Source organism: Rhinoderma darwinii, chromosome 13, assembly GCF_050947455.1.
Source record: "Rhinoderma darwinii isolate aRhiDar2 chromosome 13, aRhiDar2.hap1, whole genome shotgun sequence".
Lineage (NCBI taxonomy): Eukaryota > Metazoa > Chordata > Amphibia > Anura > Rhinodermatidae > Rhinoderma > Rhinoderma darwinii.
This window is the reverse complement of record NC_134699.1, coordinates 1,919,372-1,933,376: the sequence shown is the minus strand read 5'-3', so window position 1 is coordinate 1,933,376 and position 14,005 is coordinate 1,919,372. Positions and strand designations below refer to the sequence as shown.

The 14,005-nt window shown below is 43.0% G+C and overlaps 1 protein-coding gene across 2 annotated transcripts in view; it reads left to right on the top strand.

Annotated features, from left to right (window-relative positions):
* Positions 1 to 14,005, top strand: part of RIPOR3 (RIPOR family member 3) — a 97,191-nt gene that overhangs the window by 46,895 nt on the left and 36,291 nt on the right. For both annotated transcript variants that reach the window (XM_075845957.1, XM_075845958.1), the window contains 3 exons: positions 3,607 to 3,722; positions 5,514 to 5,660; positions 11,315 to 11,393. In XM_075845957.1, coding sequence (XP_075702072.1) covers positions 3,607 to 3,722; positions 5,514 to 5,660; positions 11,315 to 11,393 — 342 coding nt within the window. The remainder of the gene's footprint in view (positions 1 to 3,606; positions 3,723 to 5,513; positions 5,661 to 11,314; positions 11,394 to 14,005) is intronic.

Here is a 14,005-nt window from a genome sequence, read left to right as displayed (position 1 = left end):
GGCGTTCCCTCTAATATTAATATTAACCCTTCCCGGTGCACCATTGGGATTATATAGAGTGATAACAAACCATCAGTCCAATCACAATTCTTGAATATTTATTTTCTTGTCTGGTGCAGATCCTACGGTTCCAGCATTTATACGCCAAGCAATCGTTACGTTCCATTTCCCCATTTTGCAGTTTACATCTAGAATTCATCTATAAGGCAGTGATCTCCAACCAGTGGCTCCTAAGCTTTTAGGAAACTACAACTCCCAACATGGTCTGCTGCTGGAAGTTGTAGTTTCCCAACAACTGGAGCCTTGCAGATTGTAGACGGCATGTGGAATTAATAGAGGGAGGTCTTTCACTTGGGACTCCCCCTCGACTTCTGGTGCCCAGCGATGAACTCGGGGCGACTAAAGGGAATGACCCTAGTTACCCTTATTAAGTAATCTGGGGGTTTATCTAAAGTGAATAACTCAATTACCAAATCTAAACACAGACCGGAAATCACGAGTCGGGAACGCGGCCGCATCCCGGGTTATTTTTGTTTTGTGATTATTTGTGATGAGATTTTGACCTGTGGGATTTCTAGATTTTACTGAATGTTCTCACTGCAGCTGGGAATGTAAACGTTCTGTTCTCCAAGAGAATGTGTCATCACAATAAGAGACTCCGGGTAACAAGAAATTCATCCCAAAATGCTTTTTGGGGGTGAGATAAAGCATGTCATGCCAATGGGCATATGTGGTGGATTCCGTCAGCTCAGTGGCGTTCAGTGGGCTCACGTGTCCGTGTTTAGCCCCTTAGGCCCCATGCACACGACTGTAAAAAAATCTCCATAATTGCGCAATTACGGACCCATTCAGTTCTATTGGCCACGGACGCCTTTCTGTATCGATACGGATAGGTGTCCGTGCCGTAGAACTGTACCGCAACAGATAGAACATGTCCTTTCTTTTGCGTTTTACGGGCCGAGTTCCCATGCTTTGTATAGGAGCACAGGTCGAAAATGCGGGCAGGGCGGACGGCCGTGATTATGGGCACAGCCGTGTGCATGGGGCCTTAGACCTTCTTGGTATTACAGAGGAGTGTGGGAGCTGGTCATGTGAGCCTGCTCAAGCCTTGTGAATGGCTGACCGATCCTGTTGAGGGTGAGGAGGCTACTATAAATCATAATAAGGATATTTGGTTACCTGATTCCAGATTCACAATTAACTCTGGAAATCAGGGAAATTAATAACGGATCGGCATTTTTAATTTCCCAGAGGTCTGCGGTGCCCAGCAGAGAAGGGTCACTACATTAGACTGGAAACCTACATGCATTGATCAAAGCAGTGCTCGAAGTTATTTGTATGTATGTATGTATACGCTTGTGCAACTTTCTCAATATCCATTCTTGCCATCATTGAATGGAAACATCCGCTGTTTACCTCCAGAGTTTTAGCCACCAAACCGTTTACCCCGAGCTGTGCTCATGCTGCAGGAAAAGGACCTTACAGTTTAGGCCAAGCACAGGATCGGGGTGATGTGGGGGCAGAGGGAGCTGCCACTCTAAAAGCTCTGGCTTTTAAACAAGTCTCGGAATCGTGTCTCTAGCCACGATCTAGCCTGAACTAGTATTTTAGCCTGTGTAGAGGAGGGGACAGCGGGGGACATCTCGGATCCTCCTTCTGTCCCTGTATGGATTCAGATGATCCCATGGGGGAGTGGTAACATGGACTTTTATTCAGGATATCACCCTAACCCCTTATTAATCAGTGAGACCTTTTGTCAATCAGACCCCCCTCATGTAATGAACCCTGTAGCAAGACTAGATGAGTAGTTCTTAACGTTCCTAAGCCAGGTACATCCTAAAGAAATAAATGACATTACAGTATCCCCAAGGTCATGATCATACACTGTGCTGCTTCTTAAAAGTACAGTGCGAGTACCCACTATAGACATGGTATGTAATCCCCTTAGATACACATCCCATAGGTTGAGAAACTAGGCTCTAGTTCCCATTCACTGACAGCAATTAGAGATCTTGAAAATGGTGAGGAATTAAAACAACTTTTCAGCACACAAAAATTGAACTTCATTTCCATAAGACACGTGTAATGTCTTTGGGCTGCTATAGCTGCTAATTTTATGTAAAGTAATTATATATTTGCGCCGAGGCTCCGGCTTCACCGTAAATATGTTCTATATCATTAAAAAAAAGTTAACTTTTATTAGAAGAGAACATTTTTAGACCTTTCGAATCTGGCCCCCGAGCACATTGTCCAGTTTGCATTTTCCGGAAACAGAAATAAATGTTTTCTCGGCCGTGTCGCGGCGACCTGTCCAATGAACGGTTCTGCGGTGAGAGCAGCCAAGAGTCGCCCCTCGCTTCACGTCCCCCCTATTTAATAATGCAGCAGCGTCTATACAGCACTTGGCACCGAGAGACGTCTCTCCAAATCTTTCATCTCTCGTGGATGTCTTTACAAGCTGTGCACTTGCAGGAGAGTTAAAGCGCTGGCAGTCTGACAGCAGCAACAAACCCGGACATCAAACTGCAAAATAATTGTTACTGAGAGAGGACAAATGGTTTAATCACTCGGGTGCTTTCCTGCATCCTGGGGGAAGTCAGTGGGACGAACGGCAAAAACAGACAAAACTATAGACATCGGACGCAAGCAAATTCTAGCTTGAAAAAGCACCACGACTGCCGACGGATGCAAATATGTGCTGACATGACCTTTGCAAGAATGGCGCCGTTTCTACCAGACGTTCACCAGATCTACTAACCTGGTGCCCGGAGTTTTGTTGTCTTCGTTGGAAATAGAAATGTCACAAAATGAAGAATTTATTTTAATCCTCAGTGGAAAATGGCGCAAATATTTAATAAATGTGGAGTACACGCAGCCCCAAACGAAAAACGGTCAGCCGTGAGGGAAACGTAGCGGTCAGATTCTGGGTAACTTTAGCACGCACCAAAATTTAGCTTTTTTCAATTCCGTACAAATTTCAACTTCTCTGCTTGCTGTCAGTGAACAGGCACATCCTTTGTTTACATTTAGAAGTAGAAGACCCTGACCTTAAAATGTGCTGCTCACTTGTTAGTGTGTTTGAGGTTGTCAAGTTTCTTGTTAATGGCCGCACGGTGTTGCGAGTAAAGTTACTGATTACCTGCACAATTATTCGGCCATTATTAATAGACCTTTATGGCCGCAAATGGGGCCTTACCCTGACGAGCCCTGCAGCTGTGTTAGCTACACATGATCAGGACTGGTGTTCAGCCTCTAAATCTAATCAAGAATGTGATCATTCACTGTCAGCAAGCAGATATCTTGACAATGGTGATGATTTGAAACACTAAGTTTATTCAAAAGTTGCAGAACTTTTCCTTATTTGATGAATATGTTTTATTTACACTAGAAAACTTTAAAATATTTAGACGAGGGATGGGGGACTGTAAGGTAAATGGTACATTGAGATGGCGTTGGGGAGATCATTAGAGAAATAATAAAGATTCCTTAATCTACAGGGACCTTCTCCTGGGACAGGGTCCTACTATAATCATCATAATAATGGACTATTAGCAGTGGTTCTCGTGTAGGACAGTTTCATGATTCTCTTCTCTCTCCTTCTTGAAGCCTCCAGCCAGTATGTCGGTGAAGTTGAAGTTTAGCTCTCCCGGTGATGGTCTCGCTGGGGTCGGTAGGAGCCGATCCTTCGCCGGTTTTAGTACATTACAAGTCCGAAAAACCTCGTAAGTAATAATGTTATTAGCAGCCGTGGGACCCGGCCGTTGTGAACATCTTTCTATAGACCTGAGGGTCTGGAACACATTAGGACTCGTCTGATGGGTTTATGGGGCCGGTAGACGTGGTCTGCATATAACATGCCCTGATTGATGAGGTTTCAGCCCATAAAGTCTCCTCTGCAGATTGTTTTTAATGTTTTCCTGGTTCCAGACACTTCTGATTGACAGGGAGAGCACCATTTACAAGGTATTTTAAATCCCTGCTCAGTCCAGGTGTTTGTAGGAGACCTCAGCTTAAAGGGTAACTAAATGTTTGACAATCTTCTGACGTGTCATAGTGAGATATAATAGTGACATGTCAGAGGTTTGGATTGCTGGGGGTCCGAGCCCTGAGACCCCCACCGATCGCTAGAACGAAGCAGCTGAAGTTCTCGTGTGATCGCTCGGCCGCTCCGTGTCTGTTCAGCTTTTTCCGGAAAGCCGATGTATCGGAGGACGGGCTCATAGACTTTATATTGACTCCGGTCACGATACATTTATTTCCGGAAAAAGCCGAACAGACACGAAGCGGCCGAGCGATCACACGAGACCTTCAGCTGCTTCGTTCTAGCAATCGGTGGGGGTCTCAGGGCTCGGACCCCCAGCAATCCAAACCTCTGACATGTCACTATTATATCTCACTATGACACGTCAGAAGTTTAGCTGCACTTTAATATTATGCCAGGCAATCCGGGATACCGTGCAGCAGCATTACAGTATGTCTCTGCCTCTCACAGAAATCAGCCCTGATATCCTGTAATTCAGCGTAAGTGCAATAGATACTGAAATATGGCAGCCGACCCCGCGCAGGAAGCCTGTAAAATCAATACGTCTGCCGTCTAGCAAACGTTTAGCAAATGATGTACGAGAAGGTCCCTGGAAGCCGCACTAAGGAATAATGTAACAGAATCTTCAGGATGGATAACACGTGTCACTGCGAACTTCAGGTGACTGAGATATAAACCAGATCATCACCGTCTGAAACGCTGCTGGGAGGAGGCGCATGGATTCATGTACGGAAAATAGATTTTTTAAGCAGGTTTTTTTCCTTTTGGACCTCACTTTGATTCGTGATTTAAAAAGCATTTCCTCTACAATAGAAAAATCCTTCTTTTCTGTCAAGATGCTTTTAGCCATTTCTTCCCATTATCGGCTTCTGAGAAAGCTGGGTGGCAACCACTAGGCTCACGACTTGTCACCCAGCTTTCCCAAAGTCCTATACTGATGAAATATGTTTTGGGACATCCACTGACCCCAGAAAAAAAGTTTTAACCCCGGTTTCTGGTGAATCGGAGGATACATAAAAAGCCAAGCATGTTTACATTGTTCTCTGCGTGTCCATCATTTACATTAATGGAGAGTGACCGCCCACTGAACTCCCTGTCTTTTGGATTAGTGGGGGTCCCAGTGGTTGGGGGTCCCAGTGGTTGATCTCCTACTGATGAGACTTTTATGACCTGGCCAGTGCATATGAAAAAAGACCATGGTGGCAATTAAACATTTTATGCATTCGCTTTTGCACAGAGTGCTGGTGCCGCCTTCACTCCCATAAGTACTAAATGTGGCTGGCGACCTGCAAATGTTGGAGTTATATCCGCCATACTGGTTTTCACTTAACTATTCCAAAAACAGAACTGATGTACTCGCCACTATCGCACACAACACTCTATGTAGTAAAGGAAATGCCTTGTTGTCTGACAGGTCTGCTTTACACAAGTCATTTGCCCTTCTAATGTTGTCTTTGGCTTCTTTTTCCAGTCAGTCCCTTCGGAAAAATTCTGTTAAGTCAAAGATGTCAGTCCGGTCCGAGAAGTTGTACCCATCTCTGAGGAAAGGATCGATCAGGCTGGACCCTCATCCTCACCAAGTTAAGAAGATATTTGAAGCTTTAAGAAAAGGACTAAAGTACGTAGGTGGTGTCAGTGTATATTGCCTTTTTTTTTTTGTATACATATTCATCTTGGAACCCCATTTTACAGTTTTACATGTAGAATAATTCATTATAAAATTGGTCACTTTGTACATACATGACATTACTTATCCTGTACTGATCCTGAGTTATATCCTGTATTATACTCCAGAGCTGCACTCACTATTCTGCTGGTGGAGTCACTGTGTACATACATTACATTACTTATCCTGTACTGATCCTGAGTTATATCCTGTATTATACTCCAGAGCTGCACTCACTATTCTGCTGGTGGAGTCACTGTGTACATACATTACATTACTTATCCTGTACTGATCCTGAGTTATATCCTGTATTATACTCCAGAGCTGCACTCACTATTTTGCTGGAGGTGTCACTGTGTACATACATTACTTATCCTGTACTGATCCTGAGTTACATCCTGTATTATATACCAGAGCTGCGCTCACTATTCTGCTGGTGGAGTCACTGTGTACATACATTACATTACTTATCCTGTACTGATCCTGAGTTACATCCTGTATTATACTCCAGAGCTGCACTCACTATTCTGCTGGTGGAGTCACTGTGTACATACATTACATTACTTATCCTGTACTGATCCTGAGTTACATCCTGTATTATACTCCAGAGCTGCACTCACTATTCTGCTGGTGGAGTCACTGTGTACATACATTACATTACTTATCCTGTACTGATCCTGAGTTATATCCTGTATTATACTCCAGAGCTGCACTCACTATTCTGCTGGTGGAGTCACTGTGTACATACATTACATTACTTATCCTGTACTGATCCTGAGTTACATCCTGTATTATACTCCAGAGCTGCACTCACTATTCTGCTGGTGGAGTCACTGTGTACATACATTACATTACTTATCCTGTACTGATCCTGAGTTATATCCTGTATTATACTCCAGAGCTGCACTCACTATTCTGCTGGTGGAGTCACTGTGTACATACATTACATTATTTATCCTGTACTGATCCTGAGTTACATCCTGTATTATACTCCAGAGGTGCACTCACTATTCTGCTGGAGGTGTCACTGTGTACATACATTACATTACTTACCCTGTACTGATCCTGAGTTATATCCTGTATTATACTCCAGAGCTGCACTCACTATTCTGCTGGTGGAGTCACTGTGTACATACATTACATTACTGATCCTGAGTTATATCCTGTATTATACTCCAGAGCTGCACTCACTATTCTGCTGGTGGAATCACTGTGTACATACATTACATTACTTATCCTATACTGATCCGGAGTTATAACCTGTATTATACTCCAGAGCTGCACTCACTATTCTGCTGCTGTAGTCACTGTGTACATACATTACATTACTTATCCTGTACTGATCCTGAGTTACATCCTGTATTATACTCCAGAGCTGCACTCACTATTCTGCTGGTGGAGTCACTGTGTACATACATTACATTACTTATCCTGTACTGATCCTGAGTTATATCCTGTATTATACTCCAGAGCAGCACTCCCTATTCTGCTGGTGGAATCACTGTGTACATACATTACATTACTTATCCTGTACTGGTCCTGAGTTATATCCTGTATTATACTCCAGAGCTGAACTCACTATTCTGCTGGTGGAATCACTGTGTACATACATTACTTATCCTGTACTGACCCTGAGTTATATCCTGTATTATACTCCAGAGCTGCACTCACTATTCTGCTGGTGGAGTCACTGTGTACATACATTACATTACTTATCCTGTACTGATCCTGAGTTACATCCTGTATTATACTCCAGAGCTGCACTCACTATTCTGCTGGTGGAATCACTGTGTACATACATTGCATTACTTATCCTGTACTGGTCCTGAGTTATATCCTGTATTATACTCCAGAGCTGCACTCACTATTCTGCTGGTGGAGTCACTGTGTACATACATTACATTACTTATCCTGTACTGATCCTGAGTTACATCCTGTATTCTACTCCAGAGCTGCACTCACTATTCTGCTGGTGGAATCACTGTGTACATACATTACATTACTTATCCTGTACTGATCCTGAGTTACATTCTGTATTATACTCCAGAGCTGTACTCACTATTCTGCTGGTGGAGTCACTGTGTACATACATTACATTACTTATCCTGTACTGGTCCTGAGTTATATCCTGTATTATACTCCAGAGCTGAACTCACTATTCTGCTGGTGGAATCACTGTGTACATACATTACTTATCCTGTACTGACCCTGAGTTATATCCTGTATTATACTCCAGAGCTGCACTCACTATTCTGCTGGTGGAGTCACTGTGTACATACATTACATTACTTATCCTGTACTGATCCTGAGTTACATCCTGTATTATACTCCAGAGCTGCACTCACTATTCTGCTGGTGGAATCACTGTGTACATACATTGCATTACTTATCCTGTACTGGTCCTGAGTTATATCCTGTATTATACTCCAGAGCTGCACTCACTATTCTGCTGGTGGAGTCACTGTGTACATACATTACATTACTTATCCTGTACTGATCCTGAGTTACATCCTGTATTCTACTCCAGAGCTGCACTCACTATTCTGCTGGTGGAATCACTGTGTACATACATTACATTACTTATCCTGTACTGATCCTGAGTTACATTCTGTATTATACTCCAGAGCTGTACTCACTATTCTGCTGGTGGAGTCACTGTGTGCATACATTACATTACTTATCCTGTACTGATCCTGAGTTATATCCTGTATTATACTCCAGAGCTGCACTCACTATTCTGTTGGTTGTAATTGGAAATCAGCAAGCTTGTGGACAGACAGCCCTCTAACATCTTGGCTGATATAATGTTGCTCTGATGCAGGGGGGTAGATAGTTTCTGATTTGGGTTATTTTTACATCATGTGACTGTAAAGTCTCTTCGCAGAATGCAAATCACCAGAACATTCTTTGTTAGTATGAAATTCTGTGAGCTTTCAGCTCTGAAGTTTTAGATTTGTGAATCCAACTCTGGAGTATAATACAGGCTATAAAGCCTAGATGTTTTCTGTATATAAACTGGTGAACCTGTCGTTGTCTCATGTTAGACATTAATGGCCTATTCACTGGATGCTCCATGTCTGATAGACTCGCATCCCGGATCTGGGACCCGCATCTATCTGGCAAATGTGGGTCCTGCGAATAAGAATGAATGGAGGGGTGGTCGTGTGCGTGGCTCTTTATGTTTTATGGGAGTTATGGAAACAGTCAAGAAAGGTGGGTCGGGGGACTCCCATTCTCCAGGTAGGTGCAGTCTTAGAGCTGGGACGCTCATCGTTTAGACATTTATGGCATGTCCTCTGTATTTGCATTGCAAATCTTTTCCCAGACCTGAATTAATTATCAGATTTCCAGGTTATTCTGTATTGCTATATTTTAGGAACATATTTTTAGGACTGCATTGATCCTCAGATCAGCAGGTGATGTTTTACATGATCCCAGGATGGTTCCCACAGGTGAAATTGTCTGTTCTGCATTCGGTAATACACAAATGATTTATTGTGCGTTTTATGGGAATGTTCCTGCTGAGATGATTCTACTCAACCCAACACAATTCAAAGCATCTGTCTAGAGTAGCGTAAAGGCGTTTCTTGTATTTAGTGTGTGGTTTTGAGAAATCTTTAAATCACAATGTATTCCCTGGAAATAAGATTCTAGATGGAAGACCTGTGTGAAATTTAGGGACCACCAGTGGCTCGTATTCTTACATGTGTGTTGAATGCAGCTACCTCCCACACTGCTCTAAAACTCCTGCAAGCGATTTGCTAGTTGACCCAACATCAGAAATGCAAGTCTCCAAGCAATCTCTCTATGTAGACACTGAACCAGCAGGGAATTCTGGGAGATTTCAGCTCTGAAGTTTGCAGGACTATGAATTCAGCTCTGGTTTATAATACAGGATGTAACTCAGGATCAGTAAAGGATAAGTAATGTATGTACATAGTGACTCCACCAGCAGAATAGTGCGTGCAGCTGTGGAGTATAATACAGCATGTAAGTCAGGATCAGTACAGGATAAGTAATGTAATGTATGTACACAGTGACTCCACCAACAGAATAGTGAGTGCAGCTCTGGAGTATAATACAGGCTGTAACTCAGGATCAGTACAGGATAAGTAATGTAATGTATGTGCACAGTGACCACATCAGCAGAATAGTGAGCGCAGCTCTGGAGTATAATACAGGATGTAACTCGGGATCAGTACAGGATAAGTAATGTATGTACACAGTGACTCCACCAGCAGAATAGTGAGTGCAGCTCTGGAGCATAATACAGGATGTAACTCAGGATCAGTACAGGATAAGTAATGTAATGTATGTACACAGTGACTCCACCAGCAGAATAGGGAGTACAGCTCTGGAGTATAATACAGGATATAACTCAGGATCAGTACAGGATAAGTAATGTAATGTATGTACACAGTGACCCCACCAGCAGAATAGTGAGTGCAGCTCTGGAGTATAATACAGGATGTAACTCAGGATCAGTACAGGATAAGTAATGTAATGTATGTACACAGTGACTCCACCAGCAGAATAGTGAGTACAGCTCTGGAGTATAATACAGGATATAACTCAGGATCAGTACAGGATAAGTAATGTAATGTATGTATACAGTGACTCCACCAGCAGAATAGTGAGTGCAGCTCTGGAGTATAATACAGGATATAACTCAGGATCAGTACAGGATAAGTAATGTAATGTATGTACACAGTGACTCCACCAGCAGAATAGTGAGTGCAGCTCTGGAGTATAATACAGGATGTAACTCAGGATCAGTACAGGATAAGTAATGTATGTACACAGTGACTCCACCAGCAGAATAGTGAGTGCCGCTCAGGAGTATAATACAGGATGTAACTCAGGATCAGTACAGGATAAGTAATGTAATGTATGTACACAGTGACCCCACCAGCAGAATAGTGAGTGCAGCTCTGGAGTATAATACAGGATGTAACTCAGGATCAGTACAGGATAAGTAATGTAATGTATGTACACAGTGACTCCACCAGCAGAATAGTGAGTACAGCTCTGGAGTATAATACAGGATGTAACTCTGGATCAGTACAGGATAAGTAATGTATGTACACAGTGACTCCACCAGCAGAATAGTGAGTGCAGCTCTGGAGTGTAATACAAGCTGCAAATCACCCACTGATATAAAGCCCCATGTGTTTTGAGCATCAGACATGACACAATATTTAAGCAGTGATTATATAACTGATGTCATTAGTTTTGCGTTACTGCCTTTTTGGTAAAATGTTTGCCCTAATTGGTTATAATTGCTGGGCACCCTGTTAAGTGAATGCTCTCAGTAACCTATAAACACTTGGGTATTCGGTGTCACCATAATAATATTCTTTTCATATGTTGACCACTCCACTGGCACATGGCGCTAATGTGAGAGGTTGAAGAGCAATGGCCTCCTATTGTAGACGTTCCAGCACTTGGAGGCTCTCGCTGTTCTACTTATGGCTTTAAAGGAGGAATTTTCTCAGCGATTACAATCTAAAAACATGTTCATTAAGTTCAGCTGTTTCCTTAGAGAGCCGTGACCTGTGTTGTGGTTTGCATAACAATAATTGGAATACCCTTGGCTAATTTTGCAGCGAGTACCTTGAAGAACATCAATCGCAGCTGGATTTCCTGACCGGCCAACAGAAAGACATAAAAAGAAACTCCAGACTGGTAAGGGACACAATTATCCCTCCTGCCTGTACACACTCCATACCTGTTCTGTTCCACGGGTTCAAGCTCAGATAGAATTACCTGGGAACTGAAAGTCTCATCAATAAGACGCGTTTCATTCCCAACACAAGTGCAGTCCAGTCATTGATTCAGAGATCCATTATGTGGGGGCCCCTATAAGAACAGCAGCCTCTAAAAGCATCCAGTGCAGAACGGTTTACTCTATATACATTGTAGGTACATCGTATGTATATGTCGTTGCTATGACCTGTATGGACTTTGTTCCCACTTAAGGACATATGTGTACTATCTGATCAATGACATCGTGTACTACGTTGTATATTGTTACTGTATTATATTCCTTTATTTTGTAAAAACAGAAACATTTGTCAATAAAAATAAACTACTGATGGTAAAAGCATTCAGTGCCCCACAAATACCTCCATAGAAGGCCGAAATAATGGCACTTTAATTTCAAGCTCTATATACTTCCCAATAAATACTGCCATGTGGTGCCCAATAAATACCGCCATGTGATGCCCAATAAATACCGCCATGTGGTGCCCAATAAATACCACCATGTGATGCCCAATAAATACCACCATGTGATGCCCAATAAATACCGCCATGTGGTGCCCAATAAATACCGCCATGTGGTGCCCAATAAATACCGCCATGTGGTGCCCAATAAATACCGCCATGTGGTGCCCAATAAATACCGCCATGTGGTGCCCAATAAATACCGCCATGTGGTGCCCAATAAATACCGCCATGTGGTGCCCAATAAATACCGCCATGTGGTGCCCAATAAATACAGCCATGTGGTGCCCAATAAATACTGCCACGTGGTGCCCAATAAATACCGCCATGTGATGCCCAATAAATACCGCCATGTGGTGCCCAATAAATACCACCATGTGATGCCCAATAAATACAGCCATGTTGTGCCCAATAAATACTGCCACGTGGTGCCCAATAAATACCGCCATGTGATGCCCAATAAATACCGCCATGTGGTGCCCAATAAATACCACCATGTGATGCCCAATAAATACAGCCATGTTGTGCCCAATAAATACTGCCACGTGATGCCCAATAAATACCGCCATGTGGTGCCCAATAAATACCGCCATGTGGTGCCCAATAAATACCGCCATGTGGTGCCCAATAAATACCACCATGTGGTGCCCAATAAATACCACCATGTGATGCCCAATAAATACCGCCACGTGGTGCCCAATAAATACCGCCATGTGATGCCCAATAAATACCGCCATGTGGTGCCCAATAAATAACACCATGTGATGCCCAATAAATACCGCCACGTGGTGCCCAATAAATACCGCCATGTGATGCCCAATAAATACCGCCATGTGGTGCCCAATAAATACCACCATGTGATGCCCAATAAATACAGCCATGTTGTGCCCAATAAATACAGCCATGTTGTGCCCAATAAATACTGCCACGTGGTGCCCAATAAATACCGCCATGTGGTTCCCAATAAATACCGCCATGTGGTGCCCAATAAATACCACCATGTGATGCCCAATAAATACTGCCACGTGGTGCCCAATAAATACCGCCACGTGGTGCCCAATAAATACCACCATGTGATGCCCAATAAATACAGCCATGTTGTGCCCAATAAATACTGCCACGTGGTGCCCAATAAATACCGCCATGTGGTGCCCAATAAATACCGCCATGTGGTGCCCAATAAATACCGCCATGTGATGCCCAATAAATACTGCCACGTGGTGCCCAATAAATACCGCCATGTGGTGCCCAATAAATACCGCCATGTGGTGCCCAATAAATACCACCATGTGATGCCCAATAAATACAGCCATGTTGTGCCCAATAAATACTGCCACGTGGTGCCCAATAAATACCGCCATGTGGTGCCCAATAAATACCGCCACGTGGTGCCCAATAAATACCGCCATGTGGTGCCCAATAAATACCGCCATGCAGTTCTGAAATGATAGGACTGGTCCAGGATTAGAATAAAGGGTTTGCTTTTTTTATTTCCAGAAAGGATGGCACTCCCGGCCTTGGGTTGTGTCCGGTGTCCATCTTACTGGGGATGAGATGCATTACCACATACAGTGGTGCTGTTTCTGGGTAAAAAAAAAAAAGCTAACATTTTTTTTTATTATCCCAATCAACCGCTGTACAGCGCTCGAAATATATTGCCATAAAGTGACCAAATAATATCACCATGCAGGGCTTCACCGTTCCGAAATAATACCACTGCAATCTTATAGTACGCGGACTACAGTGCCAAGCCTGTGAATTCGGGGAGGCCCAAGATGGTGTAATATTTGCTCCTTCTCTCCCTCTCTAGATGCCAGACCTGGTTGTGCCCATTTACCTAGCAAGGTTATTCGTATGAATGTTTAGATGCAGATTATTCAGAAACTTAGAGCAACTCGACCAGTGCCATTCCCTACGTGATTAAATCGTGCGTTACTCCTCATAGCGATGATGCATCTGACATTTTCTTTTCTTTTTTGAAGTTCCTAATACACGCACACATTTATTTATTATTGGTCATTGAAGTGCACAATACATAGAAAGCATTCGACATGAAATACTTTCTAAGGAGA